At 36.3% G+C, this 25,976-nt stretch overlaps 1 protein-coding gene across 3 annotated transcripts; it reads right to left on the reverse strand.

Moving 5' to 3' along the window:
- Positions 1-212: 212 nt before the first annotated feature.
- Positions 213-19,369, reverse strand: MBIP (MAP3K12 binding inhibitory protein 1). Of its 3 annotated transcripts, none has more exons than XM_068991262.1 (9): positions 19,237-19,369; positions 15,486-15,605; positions 13,508-13,732; positions 13,323-13,419; positions 10,912-10,977; positions 10,527-10,679; positions 7,910-8,007; positions 2,733-2,771; positions 213-702 (listed from the first exon to the last, which is right to left on the reverse strand). In XM_068991262.1, exons 1-9 carry the CDS (start codon positions 19,363-19,365, stop codon positions 598-600), a joined length of 1,032 nt encoding a protein of 343 aa, XP_068847363.1. In that variant the 5' UTR covers positions 19,366-19,369; the 3' UTR covers positions 213-597. The 3 variants fall into 3 exon arrangements, with proteins under 3 accessions (XP_068847363.1, XP_068847362.1, XP_068847364.1); XM_068991261.1 differs by having other exon boundaries at positions 213-705; XM_068991263.1 differs by lacking the exon at positions 7,910-8,007 and having other exon boundaries at positions 213-705.
- Positions 19,370-25,976: the final 6,607 nt, after the last annotated feature.

The following is a 25,976-nucleotide window of genomic DNA, read 5'->3' on the forward strand; positions in this document are numbered from 1 at the left end:
AGAATCCCAGGGACGGGGGAGCCTGGTGGGCTGCCGTCTATGGGGTCGCTCAGAGTCAGACACGACAGAAGCGACTTAGCAGCACCAGCACCACCTGGGAAGCCCCTAAAAGGTATGATCTATTTATTTAGATTAAATTGACACTTGGAAAAGAATATATGCACTTAAAATTCATTTCAAACTTTTATTGAATGCCTATTATGTACAAAGTACTGTTTTAAACTAAAACTGGTTAACATCAATGTTAAAAATATAAAGTCGTCTTAAACATCACTATTCAAAATAAATCTTCCTTTCTGTGATAAACACACATACACACAAAGATGTACTTTCTAATTAAGGTTTTCAATTTTCAAAATACCTCCTTTAAAACAGAAGGGAATAAATTCCAACAATGCTACTTTCAACGCATTAACTATCTTAAAGTATACTGGAATATTTGAAGACTGCTTGCTGCAAAGTGGACTCACGTGAAAATGAACCTTGATTTCAGAGGTAAGTCTACTATTAATAAAAACACTGCAATTAATTAAATAGATATGTAAGTTACACACATATCTAAAAAAATAAAATGACAATGAGAAGGAGAGGAGTTTTTCATGGACGGTGACGTGTCGCCATGGATTCTGTTTCTCTTGATTTTCTGAGCAGAGCTTGTTTGAGGGCACTAATTTTCTCATCAAGTTCAGCCAGTGAATAGTTCTGCTGTAAACAATAACACAAATTGCTGAGTAAGACTTTTAATGAAGGTAACATGCTAAATGTACTATATAAATACATAAAATATCCAAAAGCATGGTAAATAACTTTTCTCATGAGAATAATTTTTAAATTGAACCATATATGTTGACTATGCTATGAATTTAAAGGCATAAAACAACAAGGCTTAAGTATTTCTTACTTAATTTCTTAATTTTCTAATGACTAAGCTATCTTGGACCTTTTATACTTTGAAAGGGTCATAAAAACATTTTTTTCAACTGCCTAGTCTCATAGTCAATAGTAAAAAAGAAAAGTTTTGGTTTAATTGGTTAAAGTAACTGGGAATTCTCTTTTGATAGCCAAGGTAGTTGATTGCAGTTAATCTAAAAAAAAAAGTGGACACTCAAATTTCAAAGTTTTACAATTAAAAATAGAAGGGGATCAAGATTGCAAAGGACGTGGAGCTCACCTCCGCAAACAATCAAAATATACATGTGGAACAACTATCACAGAAAATTAACTGGAAATGGCAGAATTATACAACCAAAGCTGCAAGAAAGATCTCCACGAAACCAGGTAATACAGAAAAACCAAACATCAGGTCAGGACTTGTGCCCCTGGGATGGATATGTAAGGAAGAGAAGGTTTCCAAGGGAGGAACACTGGCATTGGGGAGGGAGCAAGCAGGCTAAGCCATAATCTGGGAATTCTAGTCCTGGGGTCCTGCACAGGGGCGACAAGCCCCCACACATGCTGGGAAATCCACTGCGATAGACAGAACGGCTGGTGAAGCCTAGACTCTATGGGGAAGAGCGCTTGTGCTGGATTCCCAATAATCATGGTGCAGAGAGCCTCGCACTGGCAGATGCTGCCTTGCTAGATCTCTCAATCTAAAGAGGTGAACACCGCCAGCCTTCTTCACTCCATACCACAGCCTGCGAGATCTGGGCCAAACAAACACTGGGAAAAGACTGTTCAGCTATGCAGAAACAGAAAAGGGTGCCAAGAGTATGCCTGGGGTGGGAAGGAGGTGGCCACTGTCAGAGCACTCAGGAACACAGTGGTTTGTCTCCCAGCATGCGTGCCCCAGCATGTCCACTCCACACTGCAGCTTAGAGTTGAGCTTTGGGCACTAACAGAAGAGCCACAGAGAAAGTCCAAATCCTGGACAGCAGAGCAGCCACCTCAGTTCCTACACTCACCATGCTCTGGCCTCCTCCATACCTTTGCACTAGATCTGGGACAAATACAAAAATAAGCCACAATAGAGGAATGAAATTTTGCCATTTGCAACCATACAGATGGACCCGGAGGGTAATATGCTAAGTGAAGCAAGTCAGACAGAAGAAGACAACTGCTGTATGATAACACTTATATGTGGAATCTAAGAAAATAAAACTAGTGAATATAACGAAAAAGAAACAGACTTACAGATAAAAAGAACGAACTACCAGTGGGGAGAGGCAAGGTGCAAGATAGGAGTAGGAGCCTAACAGATACAGGCTTCTATGTATGAAATAAACTACATTGATATACTGCACAGCACATGGAATATAACCAATATTTTATAATAACTAAGTGGAATATAACCTGTAAAAAATAATCTATTAAATGCTGAAATGATAATACTGGATAAACATAAAATTTTAAAGATTCAATTAATACAGTAGTACTGTGAACAGGGGTGGACTAAAGTTAACTTTGCCAGACACCTTTTTTGACTTAGATGCTAATTAGCGGTATCTGCAGAAGGAAAGCGGATGAGATTTAAGTTGAACATTTATTATTTTTCAGCATTTTGTAATTGATACTTTCTTCAACAGTTAACATCTGGATAGATTTTAATAGTTATCTGACCCTTCTGAGTCATTCCATGCCCTTAAAATAACACATTAATTTATGCTGCCCTTTTTTTCCAGTCCTAAATCCCAGGATATGACCTAAAAGCAACCACAGTAGAAACTTTTATTAATAAGAAAGGTATAAAACCAAACTATTTCAGAAACCAAAATAAAAATATAGTAACTTACTTGAGGTGGTTGAACTTTTCTTCTTTTTCCAGAAAAGTTCTAGATTAAAAGTAAAAAAAAAAGTAATCAATACTTAGAAAATCTAAATAATTTTTCTTTATAGATGAGTGAACAAAAATAAGGAGAACCCTGGCAGAAATAAAGCCCACAAACTCACTGAGCACTAGCTGTAACTGACACCTGCTTTTTTCCACTTTGGAAGTTACCCTCCAAAGATGGTATTAAAAGTATAAGTGGTAATGTTAGAACAACATGCTTGTCCCTGGCTATACACAACTATACTTTTGCTGTTAATTTCCACCTTGTACTGAAGCTTAGTGATTATGTAAGCTTAGTGATTATTATGGTAAGAGGAGCTCTGTGGATCTTCTACTTAAGATTCCTTTCTTAGAACATTCCTATCCCAGGATATTGAACAGGTGAAGCAATAGTCAGAGAGAAACAGAATGTGGAATACCAGGCAGCAGGGTGAAAACAGTCATATACACCCTTGACTATAATGGGCACTGTCTATGTGACTCAGGGAACTAATGATTCCACTCCACTGGTTGTCAGTGACCACAACAGGCAAGGGCCCAGTTCTGGCCAGCAATTAAGGAGAGGTCAGCTGGGAATTAGGGAAGAGCTTCTGGAAAAAACTTCCTCACTTCTAAGAGAAAGCCATCTAGGAGGCAGTTCTTCCGGATGCTGTTGTCATCTGGACAGGACACCAGAAAACACGGTAGCTATCTTACCATCTGCCTGGGGAAAAAGTCAGCACCAAGCAGAGCTGAGAGGGGAAAGAGCTCAGTTCTTTGACAGTCATGATTTAGCCCAATAAATTAATTTGCCATAAAGACTGCATTACTGTTGAACTTCCTGTGTTATAAGAGTATTTCCATACTGTTTAAGTCAGTTTGAGTATAAATTTCTATTACTTGAAGCTAATAACATTTTTCACCAACATACTGCTGTGCGTGTTTTTAAACCCTGATCTAATAAATGATTGCTTGACTCTGTTCTTAGTTTCACAGACCTACAAGGCCTTGAATGGCAAATTATATTAGTACATTAGTACATCTGACAAAGAAACTGTCAACACAGGCAGTAAAATTTTCTCGTGAACATCTGCAACCATGAAGATTTAAAGCTGTTTTCAAAGAATACTGAGGTATGCCTCTTATCAGTAGTTTCTAGTAAGTGGGAAATCAGTAAGTGTTGGAATAATTAAATATGGAAGTGCCTATATAAACACGCTTCTCCTTTTGCCAAACTGAGCAGGATACTGTTGTGGGGCCTGTGGGCAGGTAAGGGCTCAATTTTGGTGCCCACTCAGTCTCAAACTTTCCCAAGAAGTGGCTTTTGACACAGCAATGAAAACATACTTCCCCTTGTTTTCCTAACAGCTTAACCTGTAAAATATGGCCAGTTTCCATGTCATTGAGCAATCAGATTAATGTATCATGAAACCAAAGTGGGAAGTATCAGAATAAGGCCATCAGTGGTTCAATGACTTAAAAGAAACCCATGCTCTGAGGAAACTTAGTGGTAAGGAGACCTCTTTCATGACCAATCCCTTTCTTTATTTCTAATCAGTTGTAAAGGGTAACCGATTACCAAGGGTGACAGGAGGAGTGCCTTTAATGTTTCGTCCCTTCTAGCCCCACTGCCCTGTTTCAGACCTTCATTTCTCCCTGGCGTGGGCAGTGATATGTTTCTGAACTTTGACTCCAAACTCTAACTCATGCTTTCACAATGCCACCAGACAGAAACCCATTCAAGGTTTCTCTTTCTCAAAAACTTAATTAACTCAGTGCTCCCTTCTCCCCACGCTTCCCTTTAGAACCAGGACTTAACCATTACAGACTGGAGTTACGATTCCATCTAATCAGTGCTTTCAAACAAAGTCAACATACCTTTAAAAATCCAATAGTTAACTATCGGCCAAGTCCTATCCATTCATTGCACATTTATGTAATGCCTGCTACATTCTGTGTTCAAAGATGAACAAGACAGTTCCTGCCCTTCAGGGGCTAAAAATTTAGTGTGAAAAACAGACACATAAACATGTAAGTGATAAATGCTATCAAATGAACAAAGTGCTATGGAAATATACTCGTGAAGAATGTTATACGTACTGTTTTCCAGGGTCATAATTTAAAAATCAGTAAGTAATTATCTGGAAATACTCATAAAGATTGTATCTTTTAAATGGTCTGTTAAGCAATGCACTCAAAAATTTTAAAACATTACTACATTCAAATTTTTCCATGTTGAATGTGAAGGGTAAAGATCTTTAGAACTACCACATTAAAAGTTTAAACATATACTAATCTTTGTTGTAATTCCTGCTTTATATACATTAACTTTTTTGGAGTTTTATGTCTGTTTCATAAATGAAAAGAACTTTACATCAGCTAGATTTTTTTAGGAACCAAATATAATTTATATCATTTTTCTGTTTCCCTTTTCATATGCTGTGCTACACGGTTACCCATGATAATCTCTATCCAACTGTGTTCAAAATTTACCTACATGTGAATCTGGATTTAGATACATTTCATTTAAAAACTTTTCAGAGATTTGATTGCTAACAAAAGTTCAATCCTTAGGAAATTTAATGGGTTCAATTTTCCTTTACTTTCTACCTTTGGAAGCTTCTTCAAGAGTCTACAGAAAAGACATGAAAAATTATGCAATTGCCATTATGAGTGCTCTCAGCAAGAGGAAAGTGAGAGTGTGAATAATGTGCCATGTCATCTGCAGGGTGTGTGTTAATCTCCTCTCACACACAACGACAGGTCTAGGGCTGGTTCCATTCTGAGAAAGGAATGCAGCTCCTATAGCTGGGACGTTCCTCTGTTATGGAAGGGTGGGTATGAAATCTTTGCCTTTGAGTCTGTACCATACATATTCAGAGGTTTTAAGGACAAAACCAGTTTGTTTAAACATTTCAGTGATTTGTGCTTGTAGCTATTAACTTGGATATGTCATTTCAAATACTAATCTAGAAATGATCCCTCTAATCAGATATATGTTGTTTAACATATTTGGAAAAACAATTTTTTAAGCACTAGTTTTATTACAAGTGTGACAACCCCACACATACAGGCCAATCCTGTTTACATTTATAATACTCCCTGCCTCTGAAGTTAGTTTCAGGCCTCAGGCCTCTGACAGTCTCAATGTTCTTACCCATTCTATCTATCACGTCTATATTGTCTCTCCCAATTATAGCAAGTGTTAAGTCCTACCTACATCTTCAAAAGTTGACCTGATACTTCTAACTGCATATCCTGCTGACTATTTCCTCCCAAAATATCTTCTCCTCCAGATTTTATTTCTACCAATGATTGATAATATTATTTTTCTAACCAAAGACTGGACTCATTCTTGCTATAAATCAATTAATTATCAATCTTCGCCAACTTTTCTTTCCTACTGTCAATGGCACTAACCTTTTCTATTCTTGCTCTCATGTCCTTGTTTCAGGATCGCATTTCACATTTAAGCTGGTATAATACTCTCTTCTTCTTTAGTCTCTCCCTTTTCATATATCTTACAGAACATTCATCTTATATCAGATGAACCTTCTACCATTTGCACAAGTCATTTCCCTGCTCAAAAATTTTCACAGCATGTAAAGCTTAAATTTCTTTTAAGGTCTTCTATAATCTATTTCTACCTCTTTAACTAAACATTCTACCCTGTGTATAAAGAATCCCTCAAAATAAGATTATGATTTGAAGGGGTTGTTCTTTTGTTAATTAAATTTAGTAACAGAGATATGTTAAGCTTTTAAAATCCGAATCAGAGAGAAAAAAGAAAGATTGAAAGGCCAAGATCCACTGAAGGGATGTAATTCTATAATACTCTCTTTTAAGAAGAGTTCTATTGTTAACAAGAATTATATTAACAAGATATGAAAAAATAACCTGCCTAAGGATTTCTTAGTGAAGGCAGCTTGAATGGGAAAAACTTATGGTGTGTTACTGTAGGAAAAGGCATACAATCTCTATGAAGTTTCCTAGGAAGAGGCAAAGGAAAATCTTCAAGATGGAAAGGGCTTTGCAATTATGTAGAACCACCAACAAATCTCAAATTAGAGAAGGCCAGAGGAGTTGTACAACTTACCCATGTTTATACAGCTACCTCTAAATGGTTTCTGAAATTAAATAAATGCTCATGTTTACTGAGGTTTTACCTTGCGCTACACAGTATGCTAGGTGCCTGACTGGCATTATCTCATCTAATCCTTGCTTCAGCCCTCAGTACTTTACTCAGCCTCATTTTATATGGGAGGGAAGTAAATCACTAAAACTCTCTAAAATGATTGAGCTTTAAGATTCACTGCTCTCTTTCTTTGGTTATTTGACTTACCTTCTTCATCTGGAAATATTCCTTTTTTGTACCTTACTCTAATACCAACTTGAAACTTTGGAAATATCACTGTTATTCCTACAATAATCCTGTTTTCACCAGTGACTTATTGAGTTTCACCATGCTAATTGAGTTACTTTACATAGTATTTCAGAAATAGGAGTTTTAGTAAATTTCATTAAAAATTTAGTAAATTTAAAAATTTAGTTCACTTTTACTTTAGTTCTTTCAAATATGGCATTGCTTCAAAACACACACACACAAAGCCCCAAAAAAGGCAGGTGTTATGTATAATCACCCCAGAAGACGGAGGAAAATAACACAGTGAGCCCAGGATCAGTTGTCTGAAACATGCTAATATGACAAAGATACTTATCAGCACAGATTGTTTTTTAGTGTTCTTGGAAAAGGAGAAAAATGAAGACTAGTCTTTCAGAAAGTCTGCAGAGAGAGGGATTAAAGAGGCAGAGGGATAATGGAGAACAAGGCCCCAGAGGAAGCCTCTGGTTTTACAAGACAGGAAGTTCAGAGCAATAGGGCTATTCAGGCTGATTTATTATGCCACAAAAAATGGCTTAAATTTGAGAATTTAGGTAATGTGCCATGACGTAACTCTTCAAAAAAAATTATGTCCATAATATAACATTAAAAATCTCAATCTTTAAAGAACTAGATAACTCTTTACTCAGAACTATGTTCATTCATCACTGAACTATTAAAACAGTTTTTTGCACACAGCAGATCTATGAGTGAACTGTTATATGATAAAAGAATCCTAAAATAACACTTATTTTTTTCTTAAAGACACTTATACTTACTACAGATTGAAAATATTCAGGAGAGATGCCTTCCAGTTCAAGGATTTTGTCCTCAAGTTTTTTAATTCTCTGATAAATGTCTCTTGGCACTGGACCACCTAAATACATTAAAAGAAACTGAGATATTATCGGATAATTCTTCTTACAGTTTTATCCTTAAAATACCATGCAAAGACACTTATGCAAAAGAATGGGAACTATTTAAACTTAAGAAAATAAATTAACAGGAGTAAAACAGAATGAAATCTTGGGCAAACATTTTCATATTATACACTATGGGATATATTATTGTACCACAGTTCTCCCCAAGCCCTATTTATGCTTCCTATGTTGCTAGGCATGTTGTTTTATGATAAGTTCATTTGATAAGATATTTCATAGTTCCCATACAAAACAACTTGTATCTCTGACAGACTCTGATACTTACTTAGGAGGAGAAAAATGCATAGTGACAAGTGACAATTCAGTGGTTGCAATATGTCATATTTTCTTCAATTTAAACCTCTCCTAACATGCCATGTTTTCTCCTTTAACTGAGAAGAACTTTTTATAAAAAGGAGCTTTACCATAATTCTTAACTAACTTTCTAGGGAGGGGATTGGTAAAATTAAGGTTACTGAGATTTCAAGGCTATGATTACATCCCAAGTTCTTCCATTCCTCAGCACCCTCCAATGCAAACATTCTGGTCAAATCCTCTCTCTGGATTATCATAACCTCCAAATTGGTCTAGTTGATTCTGCCTTGCATGCCTAAAGTCTGTTCACAACACAGCTGCCAATGATCCTTTAAAAATGTAATTCAGATAGTATTAGTTCTCTGCTCAAAACCTTCCAACACCTTCACACCTCACTCACATTAAAAACCAAAACTTTTACAGTAGTCTACAAGGTCCTATACAATTTGGACATTGTCCCCACATACCATTTCAGCTATTTGATCTCTTTTTTCTGTTATTCAACTAGGCCAAGTACTCTTACAGCTTCAGCACTTGTGGTTCTCTCTACCTCTGTATTCACAAGGCTAGCTCTTGCCAACTTCAGGCCTTTGCTCAAAAGTTACCGTATCAGTAAGGCCTTCTGTGACCGCTCTTTAAAAAATACCAGAGCTACCACTTCCCCCTACCCAACACTCCCTCCCTTATTTTTCTCTAAACCCACTGACATTCTATATATTTTGCTTATATATTGCCTGTTTCTCCACTGTAATAATATAAGCTCTAAGAAGGCAAAATTTTTTGTTTTGTTCATTCGGTATGGCTGTGCAGCCTGTGCACTGCACAAACCTAGGAAGCATCAGTTCACAGACTGCACAGACACTCAATATGTACTGATGAATAAATACATTAGATAATCATTATGCAATTAATATTCACATCCAAAGTATCAACTTGTTAAATACAAAAACTCTATAGACATATGTTTTTTTCTGAAAACTTCTAATTTTTAGGAGCTTGGTTTTTCCCGCACTTGAATAAAGGAAAACGAATAACTTACTCATCGGACTTTGCTCCTGCTGCTCCGTCTCCCTAGAATGTCCTCTGCTGCACCTCTGTACCTTTCAAGAACCAGTTCAAGCTTCACTGGATCAACAAAGCACTGCCTGAATCTCTTCACAAAGAGGCTCCTTGAGCCCCACCATAACCTTCCTTTAACATCCCCCCTCACTATTAATCTTTCTTCCATACATTATGAAGTCTTCGAAGCCAGGAACTGCAATTACATCATCTCAGTATCCCTCCTGTCTAAAACAGTGCTTTGCGTATAGTAGGCATTCAACAGGTACTTCTCAAAATTAGCTACTGGATACCATTAGATTTAATAAACCAGTCAATCCTATTATACAGTTGTAGTTTAAATTAGTTCTGGGAGAATTAATTTTAATGCGTATCTCTTATTATCCTCAATGGTTTACTCATTCTCTTATTATCTTCTACCTCCATCCACAAATACATCAGTTAGACTGGATTTAGAAATTCCCTGAACCATATTTTGTGCCTCTGTGCATAATGATATTTATAAGATAGAATTGACAGGATCTGATGACTAAATGGGGAAGGATACTGAGGCTTTCTAGCCGTTAAGTTCTACGTTTGATTTCTAGTTTCCACTTAGTACATTGGGCATGCTGCTTGAGTTCCCAGAACTTCAGTTTCTTTATCTGACAAGGGTAACAGCACCAACACCTCACAAGGTAGTTAAATATTAAGTGAATTGATATATGTATAACACTTTCAGAGTGACTGGCACTTAATAAATGTTAGTCACTTCCCCAATGGCATGTCTTTATTTACATGCTTGTCTTCACTGGAAAATCTTAAAGGACGAGGATCACACCTTTTAATACTTTGTACCTAGCCCAGTGTGTGATAAGAATGAGAGAGATGGCCAAGGTTAAGTTATGAAATTGACAGAAGTGTAAGGGGAGGAAGAGGAACCCAACCACATGAACTGTAAAGTCCTTAGGAGCAGGGACTATGCTTTCTTCATTTTTCTACCAATCAGAACAATGTTTTGTACATGATAAGCCCTCAGTGAAAATTAGGTGACTAAATGAATTGGGATTTCTTTAACCACCTGCAAAGGTACACTATGGGCACTGCCAAGCACTCTGCTTACCCGTCTGTAGTCGCAAGTGAGCCTCGATATTCTGTAGCCGTTCTTCTACAGCCTGATTACCACAGTCTCGGAGCATGCTGTTAGGGTTATGACCCGACCCTTGAATTCCTTCAGATCTAGTCTGTGGTCCATATGTATTCACAACTCTAGAAACTAAGTTCAAAAGCTTTGAGTCTATTAAATTTACATTTCAAAACTCATAAATTCTCTCTCCCAAATAGCACTATGCACTCTTTTCATATCACAAACACAAGTAGGAAGAAAGGCAAGATTTTTTTTAATAAATAAATAAAATTTAGATAGGAAAGTAATTTCTATTCCATTTTGCTTATAATTAAGAATAAGCTTCTGTCAATGATGAAAATATTATGTGGTGGATACTTACCTTTTACATGACTTTTAAACCCAGGGTAAGGAGTAAAAATCGCATCAGTTCTTGCACAACTATTTTCTAAGAAGAATTTAGATGAGTATAAGTTTAAGTATATTCTTAACTTCAAATGTACATTTTGATAACCCTTCAATAATGCATATATTATTCATAGTCATAATCAGAGAACATCTAATCGTATCTAATGTCCGATTTATATACAGAAAAGTCCTCAACATTCAGTGGCATAATTTAATTTTTAACAAATACGAACATTCCTAAAGACCATCTGTGTCTTTGGAGAAAATAATTTATATATTATAGAAAGTTAAAAATGTCTAATCTAAAGAGATATTATTCAATTTCAACACAGAAATAAGCAAAGCTCAGTATTTTTACTCAAATATAAAAAATACAGCATTTGTGACACTGACTGCTCATCTAATTAGGGAACATCAAATATAAAAGATTATGCATTTAATACATTTGTATTTCAGAATACCACACAAAAAAGACCTACAACACATATGCCTAGATTTTTGACCCTCATTTTTTTAAAATCCCTAAACACAAAAGCTATCTATATCTTTCCTGACTACCTCTTTCAGAAAACATAATTTTAAGAAGGATACCATGTGAAAATTTGTTGCAAATTTTTTCTAAGAGGAAAAGTATAATTTCTTTCAAGTTAGATATCAACAAATAAATTAGGGGAAAAGTTGGAATGATATTAATATATAAACATAAAATAATCTTTAAAATAATGTTAAGTAAAACCATGTACTGCAGTAAATTTCCTAAAAAATTCCCCTTGATTATTTTATAATAAAAATGGATGGTAAAAGATACTGAAAGAAAGTTCTTTTCCCTAGGGAATCTGACTTTTAAAAAAAACCTAATGTATGTACGTTGGTCAACTGAGAGGTCCTGAAAGGAACACATTACAACACACCTGAATTTTTTCAGTCTAAGTTTCCTTGAGATAGTGCTGCTGACACAAACTGTGGGAATAAAATTCCAAACTTGCTTATCTTTTATATATAGATACCAAACAGAGTCATTTTCTTTTTCTTTTTGAAACCTCAAAATATGTTTAAAGGGCCATCACCTCTCCATTCTCTTTCTACCATTTCACGGGGCTAAGGGTTAAAAAAAGAAGCTATCATCCATTCCAGAGCTATATTCCAAATACATAGATTAACTGACCCATTAGAGAGAAATTCAGCATGGTGTGAAGGCATTGAATGTATGAGTGCTAGTCACTCTCCACAGCAATTCTTCCCAGCACTGTTTGGAAGCCAGCAAGGGATTGAATGGGCCAAGGAATCCTGCTGAGCATTTCAATTCTTGTCAATTTCTATCCCCTGGTGGTTTATAATAATAGAGTTAGCAGGGAGAACAGAGGAGTAACATTAGTGACACATGTGCTTGCTCCCTCAACAAACCCTTTCTCATGGGTTGCTTGCAGCTTGATTGTCGTACCTGAGATTTTGCCACTGCTGCACCTGTTCTGAAAAGCTAACAGTAAAATATACCAAATCTAGAGATACGCGTGTATAATGTTAATAATAGGAAAGGCTGAATTTAGGACCCACCTTGAGCCTGCTATTACTTCATTATGAAGAGAATCAGTGCACCAGTGTGGTGTGAGTCAATTCTAGGTTCATCTGACAATTCAGCATTCATAATAATTAGTCAAGAGATATTAGAGGCAACAAGAAAATGCCTCATCCCAATTAGGAACGCTTCTCCATAATTTTTTCTAAGAACTACTTGTTCTGATTATTACTATGATGCCTGAATATGATCTATGCCCGTGCTTTGCAATTCTGTATTCTGCAGCATACCTGCAGATCTGTAAATACACTATAGCATCATGTGAAGAGGAAAGGAGATTCTGATGAAAAACAGCAAATGTATGCACAGTTTGAAAGAAACGAAAGAAGCATAAGATACCACAGTCTTGATGACAAATTGGTTTTATCATGACATAAAACCTTTCAAACAGCTAAAGAGTAGTGAGAAAACTGCTCCCTCTTGAGGAGTATTAACTTTACGAAGTTTAACTTCATGTATTAATATAATTTCTTAAGTACCTTTAGACTTAAAATTTATATAGCTCAGCTCCTTCTTACTGGTGTGACTGAGCAACCCAGTCATCCATATGTTATCTTCATTTCCTAAAGGAACTTTAAAACAATCTCTTCACCTGTGGTAAACATTTGCCTTTTTAAGTTAGCACCTGATTTCTGTACAACCAAAATGAAAACCATTTTGCAATACACTCTATTATTAAACAGAAGAAAATTCTGCTGTCTTAGTTTCCAAATAAACCTGTGAAATAATTAAACTGTGTTCTTAATGTTATCCATTAAAAAAAAAATCATTAAAATCCTAAAAAAAATTAACTTCTTCTAGGTAGTTACCTTGATTACAGTCAATAACATTGCAAAATTCCCTGACGTTGTTTTCATTGATTTCAGCTTGCTTTCTTTCAATAAATGCAGATATTCGTCTGTCAATCTGCAAATGATAAGTATATGCATCTTAATTCAAACATAGGAAAATTTTAAAAAATACTCCCTTGGCCCCCCAGAACCCAACTTCTTACTTCTGCTTTTCCAGCCTTTATCTGAACTACTTCTGGATCAAAATGGATCTGTGTCTTTTTCACATCTCCTAAATCACAGTCTTTGTGCTTTTCTTCCTCTTCCAGGTCTCCAGTGGGAAAGTTGGCATTTACTTCATTCTTGTTCCCTGTTTCTGTTTTTCCTATTTCTTCAACAACAGTTGTATTCTCCTCTTTAATCAGAGGCTGAAGTTTTGCTAAAAAAGGCTGAGAAGAACACAATTCCATCTGCTGAGGTTCAAACTGATCAAAATTAATCACATTTACCATATTTATATAAATTTCAGCTAAGTAAAAGCAATATTCAGTAACAATTAACTAAATATAAAAGGTTGGCATCATACATAGATCTGACCACATGTAAGTGTTTTCCCTGTTCTCTATTATTGTGACCAATATCATTTGCTATAAATCTGTTTAAGGAAAAAAGGAAAGAAGAGACAGAAAAACTGAGGAAATTTAAAATTTTCTTTGAGGGAATCATTCTGTCACTCATCTTTTATTTTGTGCCAAATCAAAGCCTCAGCCTCTGGCACCAATGCCACTTAATTAACATGTCATTCAAATGCCTCCTCAGAACACTAAGGCTTAGTATTTTTCCTCCTTAACACAAGAGCCAGTGCTCTCACTCAGCAAAGCCCTACATTAGCACTGTATCACTGGAGATTCTCCACTTGAAACTGCAGTTGGCCAAAGTGAATGAGAGAGCATAGACATGAAATATATAGGTGTTATGCTGAGTGAACACTCAGGCATTTCCTGACATGACAAGATATCTTCTTGGGTCATGAATTTAAATTTTTAGAAAGAAAATGAACAAGGAAAAAAAAAAAAAAAACATTACCAAGAGCCATAGCTGAAAGAGGTAGATGCCTACAATACTAGTGGGGAATACAACTCTATCATGTAAATTATACCATCATCCCCTCCAACACACTCACACAAAATTAGGCCTCAACCGAGTCCTATAGCTCATTGCTTCCACCCTTCAAAACTATGGTTAACTGTTACTTTTAACATGAAACAGTTAAAATTTCCCATAAAGTCATTGAATAGAGGGCTGAAAATTGTCTACTCTACTAATCAAAACATACCAACACTTGTCAAAGTTCCGATTATTTTTTCATACCTACAATTTTGCTTCCTTTGTCTGCTATACCAAAAATGCTTCTGAATCCTTATAATATCTTAATGGCACTAAACTGACCAATCCAAACCTTTACCACACTTCATATTTTATACTTTGATTAGAGATAAACTATAAACTTCTATCAATAATAACTGCAAATATGTTCAGCTGGAAACTAGTAAGGTCATAATACTGTTTGGTTATTGAACTGAAATATTTTTTAAAATATAGCAATACTATTATAGATTAACAATTCAGTGTTGACTTTTAATATAAAGAATGAATTATTTTAAACTCTTAAGATCATAAAATAGTGACTGGCTACTTACTAATATGAGACATTAATGTCACAGAAATTACTTTCTTTTTAAAAACTATGCTGAAACTGTTTAATTGCAATAGACACTCCAGGATGTGTCATGCTGGGATAATGCCACTTCTTGAACCACTGAAAGCACTCCATGAGCCTCCAAACTCACCCAAGGCATGGAATCATTATCATAGCATGACACACACCTGCCGTGTCTTATTGCTTAATTATAACCCACCATAGATGCAACTGTATTGAATTTTCAGTGCAAGTCTGGAATCGAATAGAATTGCATTCATTCAGTTGTCACACCCACATCAGCCCATTCGGCTATATTCCTGTAACTGTCCTGATCACTATGTAAATTAAAGATTTGGATCCAATCTGGCTGAAGTAACCTTTTATTAATAACAGTATTAATAAGGTGTTAAGACAGAACCTACAAATACTCCAGTGTACAATTTAGCTACAATTAATTTCTAGTCTCAATATCGAGTTAACATTTTTAACAAGAAATTTACCTGTAAATATAAAACGTGTTGCTCAAGTGCACTAAAGAGAAAAGCGGGCTGGAATGCCGAGAGGCTCTGGAGCTTGTTCCAATCGATTGTAATTTTCACCACATCATCTCTGAGGTTAAGCTTTAAAGGGGCAAACCAGCAATATCACAAAAATTACATGATTAAGCTGTACATATGGGATTGTCACAAAAATAAGATTTCTATAGAATAACATGCCATTTAGCTCAAAGTTCTCAAGTTTTTAATGATACATAAAAGTGCTCTACCTAGTTACCACTCCAAAAAGGCAAGAAAGGTCCAGTTCTCAGAAAAAAGCAGATGACATCTCTAATTCTTTTCTTGGGTCTGTGTAATGGGACCATCTCACAGGTAAAACTATCCAGGAAAGATGAAAAGATGAGGCTTTTTTTTTTTTTTTAGTAATTCAGTATCTAAAAACTTTTGGATAGGGGCCAACAAATGCTTGCCCTATTCAAAATCCTACTGCTTCTAGCTAAGGATATTAAATACAGGGAGAGGTACATTTATGAAAGTTCTGATTTCATAATTTCTGCATTTGTTTTTGTTAAATATGCACATAAATACATAACAAATATATCATTCCTCTGATGTCTTCCGAATCACATAAAATTTTCATTGTTTTCAATTTTAACCAATTTTTTAAATTTAAAAATCAACTCATACATTCATATTCATATATATTATAAAGTCTGCAGATACATGGCAGCATATGTTTACTTCAAATAAAAATTAAACTATTATTTAGCTGTGGAAATCTGAAATTTAAAAACAAATGTTTTTCCACAATAGTGAAATAAACAGCCAAAGACTGGATGGAAAGGTCAGACTCATTGCTAAACAGTATTTTCTAGTAAAATGTAAGAGTTCATCCTATGAAAATTTCTCATAAATTGGCTATGTATAGCCTATTACGATAAAGTTAGATATAGAAAACTACCACAAACCTGAATATAAAATTAATACCAAGATGAGTCAACATTTTAGAGGGAAAGCCTCCATTTTTAATATTTCAAGTGAATAAAAGTGAATCACCGTAAACAGTTTTAGGGACACGTGTGTTATGGCATATATCCTGCATCACAGGATCAAGTTAACTCTTATTTTTTCAGAAATCATTTATTTAAAATTAGTCATGTTTTCTACAAAATAAGGACAAGTGTTCTATTAGTTAAGATCTTATGAACTGTGATTATAATAAAACAAAAAAAATGAATCACTGTACCAAAGAGATCCAAAGTTCCCCAAAAGGCACTATACGTATGAACGCTGTATGACAGAAATTTACCACCCTTTGACCAGAAATATTTAAAGTCCATATTAGACAAGTGTAAAGAAGTTTTGTGTAGGATGCACGGGCAAAAATTAGTTTGTTATTTTAACTAAGGTTTTATATTAAGAAAATCATATTAATCTTAATTTCTATTTTTTAATGCTTATAAAGGTTTCAACAGCTTATGCATGGAAGTAACCCATCACTATACTTTTACAGTTCTAAAGGAATCTATAATTGATTATAACAAACTTACAAATACAGTTTGGGGATAACACAGGCAAATCCTCAACCAAAGCAAAGCATCAAATTTTGTAAAAAATAACTTATAGAAATTAAATTGAATGTCTGGATTATATTCTCATTTCAATTTAGCAGAATTATATAAGCTTTCAAGTGCAAGATACTTGGTCTTTGAAGAAACCACATAACAATGCCACAAATTAACTTTAAAACTATCCCCAATACATCCAACTATTATTCAACAAATTCCCTATTAGTAATATATGAATTCTGTGCATTTTTACCTATAGAACTTGTAAACCATTCAGTCAAAAAGGTATTAGTCTGTCATTAATATGAACTATTGAAAATACACATTTCAGTAAAAACTTTATTACACTAATATAAAAATCCAAGTTAACAATAAATATTTCTTCAGCTTGGTAAAACGCAGCAACCAGAGGCAAAATCAGTATTCAATAAATTCAAAATCTGGGCTAGAAAAATTTTAACATCTGATTCTATGTTTCCTATTGAGGAGAGCTAATAACACAATGATACTATATAGAAGGAAGTAGGCATTTTACAACATAGATTTTTTTAAATTCCTTAATCTTGTTTCAAAGGGAAATAGTTATTTCCACCAGGAACAATTTTATAAGTATAGTACTCTGGCTTTCAGTATCTTTAACAGTACATCTCAAAATATAAAGAGTATCACCAAATTGGCTAGCATTTAATTGATGAGACAATCTTATTTTTTCACAATCTTATTTAGTCTTATTTATGGCCCCTTTACTCTGTCATGAAAACTAACCAAATATTTACTCTCTAAATATTTTTGACAGGTGACATAAGTAAATTTTAACCACATCACTATTTTTACCTACAGAATGTCAGAATGTTTAAAATTTTTAAATGAGTTTTAAAAATTCAGTATGCAAACTATTTCAAAAGATAGGTTTAAATTAACGTTTTTAAAAAGTATCTCATCAGTGGTGGGGGGTACTTTTGTAAACTATAGGTGCATATAAACTTTTTAAATCTTGATATTAGGACTAAAAAAAGAAGTTCCAATGTCCACGCCATAGAAAGTTCTCCAACTTTTAAACCATTTACAGGTCTTGAGTCTTATTACCCTAAGTCTTAAAAAATACATAAATAAAAGTTCTAAGTCCTTGAGAAACTAATGAGTTTAAAAGTTAAAACTTTTAGCTGACTCTATTAATAATCATCCCATTACTCCAAAATGAATGTTTAAGACCAATGCTCTCTGTACGTCAGGACAAACACTGAAATTTTTTTAAATACTGAAATAACCTTTTCAAAGACTGATTCACCATCTACCCAAGGCTTTTAAAAATAATTTTCACGAACACTCTATTTTCATTAAGGAAGTTACCGTTATCTTCAACGCAAACGCCTAAGTCCAAGATTTTTTTTAAAACATTTCTTTTTGAAAGCAGATAAACGTATTTTCAAGCTGTTTCTCATTTAAAATTTGCTTTGCATTTACATCAGTAAACAGTGCTTTCAGTGCAAGAAGTACCTTTATTTAAGCTCCATTTTATTATGACATTTCTACAAAAGCTATTTACCAGCCAGTTAAACTAATAAATAGTTGAATTACGAGTTAAACAAATTGTGATGCAAGCTGTATCGACCAAAGGTAACTCAGCCAACTTTATGCTACAAACAGTTTAGGTTAATTCTTTTTCTCTTCCTCCTTGTTTTAAAGGGGAAGAGATGCAAGCTACGACCAGAAGGAAAAAAGTAAACAAAAGCAAGTGACTCATAAGAGCAAATCACCCTAAAGAGGCGGAGAGAGCGCTATTCCAGAAATCTCAGGCCCTACGAACCTATCGATTTCTACAATGAATGAACTGGAGGAAAAACGATCCTGAGGCTCCAGGCGCCTCCCAAACCATCAGAGAAGCTCTTCCGTATCCATTCTCTCCAAGCCAGTTTCTTACCGAGCCGCGTTTTCACTTACACTAGCCTCATTCACTCTTGGTGAGAAGAGCTGCAAATCTAGCCTGTCACCGGACATGATCTAACCCACGCGGCCATCCTCATTCAGCCCACAGGGTACCCGGCCCACGCTCCTCCCCCGGCCTCTGCTACTCCAGCCGGGTCCCACACCCTGCAGGCCTCCGGTGGCCCCTGCCTCCGCGCAAGGGAAAATGGGGGGAGGGGCAGGCCGGTTCCCAGACCCCTACTCCACAGAACATCACTCACTTGTCCAGCCAGGTTATGCAAGGAGCGAAAGACTTCGCAGACTATCTCTCGGGAGAGGCTGGGGCTGCAGCTCCGCTCCAGGCTCCTGTCACCGATCGTCGGGCGACTAAGCTCAGCGGCTGCAGCCATGACACTTTCTGAGGCTGCCCCAGCCAGCACCAAAGTGCGCTCACAACCCACCCCTCCCTCCATCGCCTCTGTCGCTCCGCGATGATGTCAAAACACTGCGTCTCTTTTAGACCAAGGCTTTGAGGACCCACTGTGTGACTGACAAGCATCTGGCCCAATCAGGTTCCGCTGAGGACCGCGAGCGGATGATTGCCGACCTACGTGAGGCTGGCCACAGTATTTCCACTGGAGATTGGAATCGGTATCCAAAGAGGGTTAGCTTCGTGAAGTCTACCTTGACCCAGATGCTAATGATGAGTATTGCTAGAGAAAACTTTTATAGTTAAATGTTAGTGATTTAGTCCCATATTAAAAGTTAAAATTTTAACATGGCCCTGTGGAGTGGCCTGGAGAAAGATCGCTAGTCAGGGATGCAGCGCTGCCAACGATTGTTTGTCAATACTGAGAACTTTTCCACATAGAATTGTCATAACTGGATAGAATATTTTCACCAATATTCAAATTAACATCACTAATTTTTCATTAGAGGAAGAAGATATAAAACAAAAATGTTTATGCTCTCATTTACTATCAAGGGAATGTTATTAGATCTGCAAAATAATTCTGTCAAGTTTTAAAACTGATGAATCAGTTGTTTTTCTCTGGGTAATAGGATAGAGACACTCATCCTAAAACTATTTCAATAAAAGGAAACACTGTCAAGATGATCCCAACAGGAATTTAACCCGAGTAAGCAATCGCATGCCACACAATCTCTGAAATCAGAATATACAAATCCAAATTGAAAATTGACAAAATATTACTTATCAGATAACTTTGTTAAAAGATGCTTAGTTTGTAGTATTACAAAGTCTAACATTAAAAGTCTGTCCTGTGCAATTGAAGAAAAAAGTTTAGAAAGTTTTTAGTGTTAAAATCTGTTACACTTGAACAATAAACATTGTCAGTTTAGAGATAGGGGAGGAAGGATTTAATGTTCTAATAATCTAATGCCTTTAGAAGAAGCAGAGGTGGAAACTTGCACAAAGTGTATTCTTCAGTTTTAGAGTAGTCTGAATGAAAGGAAAGGAATAAGGCACCAAGGAACTGGGATTAAGAGCAATAGGAGTTTTTAAAAAGCCTTTGACCTCTCCCTGCTGCTGCTGCTGCTAAATCGCTTCAGTCGTGTCCGAATCTGTGCGACCCCATGGACGGCAGCCCACCAGGCTCCCCCGTCCCTGGGATTCTCCAGGCAAGAGCACTGAAGTGCGTTGCCATTTCCTTCTCCAATGCATGAAAGTGAAAAGTGAAAGTGAAGTTGCTCAGTCGTGTCCAACTCTTCCCGACCCCATGGATTGCATCCCACCAGGTTCCTCCGTCCATGGGATTTTTCAGGCAAGAGTACTGCAGTGGGGTGCCATTGCCTTCTCCCTAAGTAAGTGTTAATCGCTCAGTCATGCCCGACTCTTTGGGACCCCATGAACTGCAGCCCACCAGGCTCCCCTGTACATGAGATTTTCCAGGCCAAGAATACTGGAGTGGGTTGCCATTTCCTTCTCCAAGGTATCTTCCCAACCCAGGGATTGAACCGGGGTCTCCTGTACTACAGGCAGATTCTTTACCAACTGAGCTACAAGGGAAGCCCTGCCTTCTCCCTAGGGAGGCTCTTAATTAGGCTTTCATTTTCAAAGAGCATCAGGCTTGATAGGATCTTCAGTAGTCTTGTCTGGTCCCTGTTCACAGCAAGATATACAGTTTATAATCCAGCCTATGTCTAGAGATGTCAGATAGAAAGATCTCACAATATCTAATCCCAAATTTAAGCAACCCTCTCATTCAAGCCACTTATCCTCATATTTAACCTAAATTCAGGATTCTTTGCGATATTAGCATATTTTCTCTGCCTTTGGTTCTCTTGTTAGAGAATCATTCTAATGAGGTAACTAGTTTCTGTTTGGTAACATATTAGCAACCAATTCCAGATCATTTGTTTTCATCTAGATGTGAGGTCTTTCTTTTATTCCCCCAATATTCAGGACACTGGTATGAAACACATTTGGGAACTTGATTTGTATAAGAATACCATCTTTAATAAGATACTGCTCATCTTTTTCTTTTGGAGAAGGAACTGGCAACCCACTCCAGTATTCTTGCCTAGAGAATCCTGGGGACAGAGGAGCCTGGGGGCTGCTGTCCATAGGGTCGCACAGACTCGGACACGACTGAAGCGACTTAGCATGCATGCATGCATTGGAGAAGGAAATGGCAACCCACTCCAGTATTCTTGCCTGGAGAATCCCAGGGACAGAGGAGCCTGAGGGGCTGCTGTCTATGGGGTCGCACAGAGTTGGACACGACTGAAGCGACTTAGCAGCAGCAGCAGCATCCTTTGCCATCACTGATTTTGAAATTTAGAGTTTTACTTTTTCCCTTGAACCTCTAATATAGAATTGATTGATGGCCTTTGGATCTGTATATAAATTCTCTATTTCAATATGTAGACTTCCACTTATAGTATTGATTACTTAGCTAATACCTGAAAATTAACTCTCGTGCATTATTGCTTCTTCCCAGGAACTTTTCTTACTCCCTCCTGAAGCCTGTTATCAGGAGGCTTCTTGAAGCCTACTATCCTGAAGCTATTCCTGAAGCTCAGGATATATATGCTTGTTGAGTTGAATTTATTTGCCTAAGTTGAACAGATTTGTAAAATGGAAAAACAAAAGCTCCTACTCTTGAAGGGAAATTGTACAACATAGTAAGAATGCTATAAACCATTCATTTCAAATAATGAAGCATGTCTGTTTATTCTCTCCTGGAACAGCAAATTCAAAGTGCTCAAATTTTCCTTAATGAATAAGCACAGCTAGCCTCCATAACCTTCTCATGAAAGACACACATAAAATTAACTGTACCAGCTGTATGCCAGGCACTCTGACCAGGTTTGAAGGTACAAAGATGAATCAGGCAAGGAGTGTCTTTCAAAAAGTTTCAGTTCTCATGGGTGAGGCATATATGTAAAAAAACAACTATGATATAATATGACAACAATCTTATTGGAGGTATGTATAAAGCAATACAACCAATTAGAGGTGTTTGGATTCATTATCAGGAAAAGCTCCAAGCACTTGATATAAAACATGGATTTTGAGGGTCAAATGATGAGTACAAATTCTCAATTTAGGTAAAACAGTAGCAGCAACTTTAACATGCCATGATATGTTTAGGGAGGATACACTGGATAGAGAAGTATGGTGAAGCCAGCATTTCCCAAAGTTTGCTCTGCTGAATACCAGTCTTATAAGATGCTTCTTTTCAACAAAAGTTTTCATGATCAAAGAAGTTGGAGTAAAGTTGACTGTGTTGCCATAGCATGCAACAGATCACAACATTCCACTTTCTATTAGCAAGAAGCTCAGCACTAAATCAAGTCCAAAACCCCAGCTTTGAGGATTGGTTTACTAGGACTTCCCATACTGATCTGTGATTCATTCAGGGTTAAGAAAACATACTGCTACTTCAACAGAGAAAATTTTAATAGAAATTGTTACGTATGATAAGTTAATTAACTGAAAGGATAACAAGAAAACAATAATCTATCACACTGTTAGGAAATTCGGGAAATAGCTCACCCCTCTAGAGCTATGGGAACAAAGAGAAAAGTTTGAAATTATTAAAATTTAGGAGCTTAAAGGTACATCCCTGTGGAGTCCCTCAGAGAAGGGGGTGCTGCTCAGCTTGAATTGGTGACAAGGATGGCATGATGAGGCCAATTTTGCAAGTTTTAAAAACTGAAAATAGAGCATCCAACCACCGTAGAACAATATTATGGAGTCTAATATACATGTAATTGGAACCCCTAAAGAAGAAGAGGGAGAGACTGGGGCAAAAGAAACATTTCAAAAGATGACGACCAAAAAATTTCCAAAACTAGTGAAAGCCAAACCACTATCGAACAGTGAAAGCATCAGATCCAGGAAACCCTGAGAACTCCACTATTATATACTGCTGCTTAACAAATATCCCCAAATTTAGTGACTTAACACAGATTTCTTAGCACCAAATTTCTGTATGAGAAATTCAGGAGTGACTTTGAATGGTGGTTCTGTCACCCACTTTGGAGAAAGACAGCAAGAGAGAAGTCAAAATGACTTTAGGACGGAGTCAAGTCACAGGCTTCCCTGGTGGTTCTGTGGTTAAGAATTTGCCTGCCAAGCAGGAGACGTGGGTTCAATCCCTGGGTCGGGAGGATCACCTAGAGAAGGAAATGGCAACCCACTCTGTCCATGGGATTCTTGCCTGGGAAATCCCATGGACAGAGGAGACTGGCGGGCTACAGTCCATGGGGTCACGAAAGAGTCAGACACAATGAAGCAACTAAACAACAACTCCCAAGTCACACACTGTCATTTCCATCTGATTCTACTTGTTAGTAGCAAGTTACTACGTGTGGCCCATACCCAAGAAGAAGGAAATTAGGCTTCATATCTCCATTTCAAAGTTGAGAGAGAAATAAAGAATTTTTTTTAAGGTAGACAAAATGAAGATAATTCACTATGGCAGACCTGCACTATAAGAAATGTTAAGGGAAAATTTTAGGCAAAAGGACTATGACAGCAGAAAAAGATTGGCATCTACACAGCAAAATGAATATGTTAAGAAATGGTTAAAATAAAGTGATATAGGAGACATTTTTCTTTTGTTTGTTCTGAAGATAATTAACTGTATAAAGTAAAAATAGTAGCACGTTATTGTGGGTTTATAGCATATATAAAGGAAATGTGTGACCAAAATAGCACAAAAATTGGGAGGGAGGTATTATAAATATTCAGTTGTAAGATTTTTACCTTGCACATGAAGCAGCATAATATTTGAAGGTAGACAATGATAAATTAAAGATGTAAACTATAAACCCTAGGTTAACTAACAAAGTATTTTAAAAATAAGTTAAATAATAAGCTAACAATGGAGATAGGAATCATAAAAATATTTAATGAGAAAATAAGGTAATAGATTATAATCCAATAATATCAATAACTAAATATGAATGATCTAAACAGATTTAAAGACTGATGAAAAATTAATATTTAACTATATGCTGATTAAAGGAAACCCACTTAAAATATAAAGATAGATACAGCTTAAAAGTTAAAGATGGAAAAAATATACACTGTGCAAGTACCAATAAAAATAAATCCATCTATTCTCCATCAGCTATTCACCTGCATGGTATGCCCTTGTTTTTGTCCTAATATCTGCAACCTACCCTAATATTTCACTCTAAGCCAAATATTTCACTCTAATAGCCACTTTATATATTTCCACTGTACTACCTCTAATGCCTTAATTCCAGTAATCCTTTACACTGACAAAAAAGAAATAAAGCCAGAATGACTATTTTAATATCAGACAGTGCGGATATCACAAGAGCAGCTGCTGCTGCTGCTGTTTAGTCACTAAGTTGTGTCCACCTCTTTGCAACCCCATGGACTGTAGCCCACCAGGTTACTCTGTCCATGGGATTCTCCAGGCAAGAATACTGGAGTGGGTGCCATTTCCTTCCACAGGGGATCTTCCCCACCCAAGGATCAAACCCATGTCTCCTGCTTGATAGGCAGATTCTTTACCACTGAGCCACCTGGGAGGCCCACAAGAGCAGTATGTAATATTGAAAGGGTCAGTTCATCAAAAAAGACTTAACAGTATTGTTTGTACACCAAAAACAGATCTTGAAAATATTTGAGGCAAAAACCGATAGGACTGAAAGGAGAAAGATGCAAACCACAATTATATTTGGAAACCTCAACACCATTCTCTCAGTAACTGGTAGAAAAAGTAGAAAAATGGTGTCGAAGTTGCTAATATTAGTAGAAAAAAGACCAACTAAAAGAAAATGGCTCATTCAAAGTTATAAAGTGCATTTTACATTTCTTCTATTTTATTAAAGTTGTCAATCGCCTCATTTATCTTTATAAATGCTCACCGCATATTAAAAACATTTTTTTCTTTGAAAAAATCATGTAAATCAAGCTTTCTAAAATTAACCCCACATTTCCCCCTTGATTTGTCTTTTATTTTCAGAGGTAGTTGGTCTATATTTCTAATTCATTTTCACAAGTCAGTAGTTCACAATATTTAAGATTTAGGTTTCCAAACTGATGTACAAAAATCTACCTAAACAGAACTATAAGACACTTCTGAGAAACACAGAGTAGACGCAAAAAAATTGAAAGACCTCCTACATTCTTGGCTAAGAAATATCATAAAGATGATAGTTCTCCCCATATTAATGTACAAAGTTAATATACTCTGAATAAAATACCAAGAAATATTTTTTTTTCTAGATCTGGAAAGTTCATTTTAAAAGTTAAAGTTAATATGGAAACCTAAACAAACCATCTACAGGAAAATCTACACGTTATGTGCTTGTCCTTAGTCATTCAGTTGTGTCCAACTCTTTGAGACCCCATAGACTGTAGTCATGCCAGGCTCCTTTGTCCATGGGGATTCTCCAGGCAAGAATACTGGAGTGGGTTACCACGCCCTCCTCCAGGGGATCTTCCCAATCCAGGGATCGAACCCAGGTCTCTGGCATTGCGGGCAGATTCTTTACCATTTGAGCCACCATGGAA

Source organism: Capricornis sumatraensis, chromosome 19 (assembly GCF_032405125.1).
Source record: "Capricornis sumatraensis isolate serow.1 chromosome 19, serow.2, whole genome shotgun sequence".
Taxonomy (NCBI): domain Eukaryota; kingdom Metazoa; phylum Chordata; class Mammalia; order Artiodactyla; family Bovidae; genus Capricornis; species Capricornis sumatraensis.

Bases quoted from the DNA above. Each gene is read 5' to 3' on its own strand.
- MBIP (XM_068991261.1), bottom strand. From the start codon at position 19,365: ATGGCTGCAGCCGCTGAGCTTAGTCGCCCGACGATCGGTGACAGGAGC. The intron at 10,978-13,322 runs GTAACTACCTAG...AATTCTTCTTAG, and splicing joins TGTTATTGACTGTAATCAAG to AAAATAGTTGTGCAAGAACT. The intron at 10,680-10,911 runs GTAAGTATCCAC...TTTTGAACTTAG, and splicing joins GTTTAAAAGTCATGTAAAAG to TTTCTAGAGTTGTGAATACA.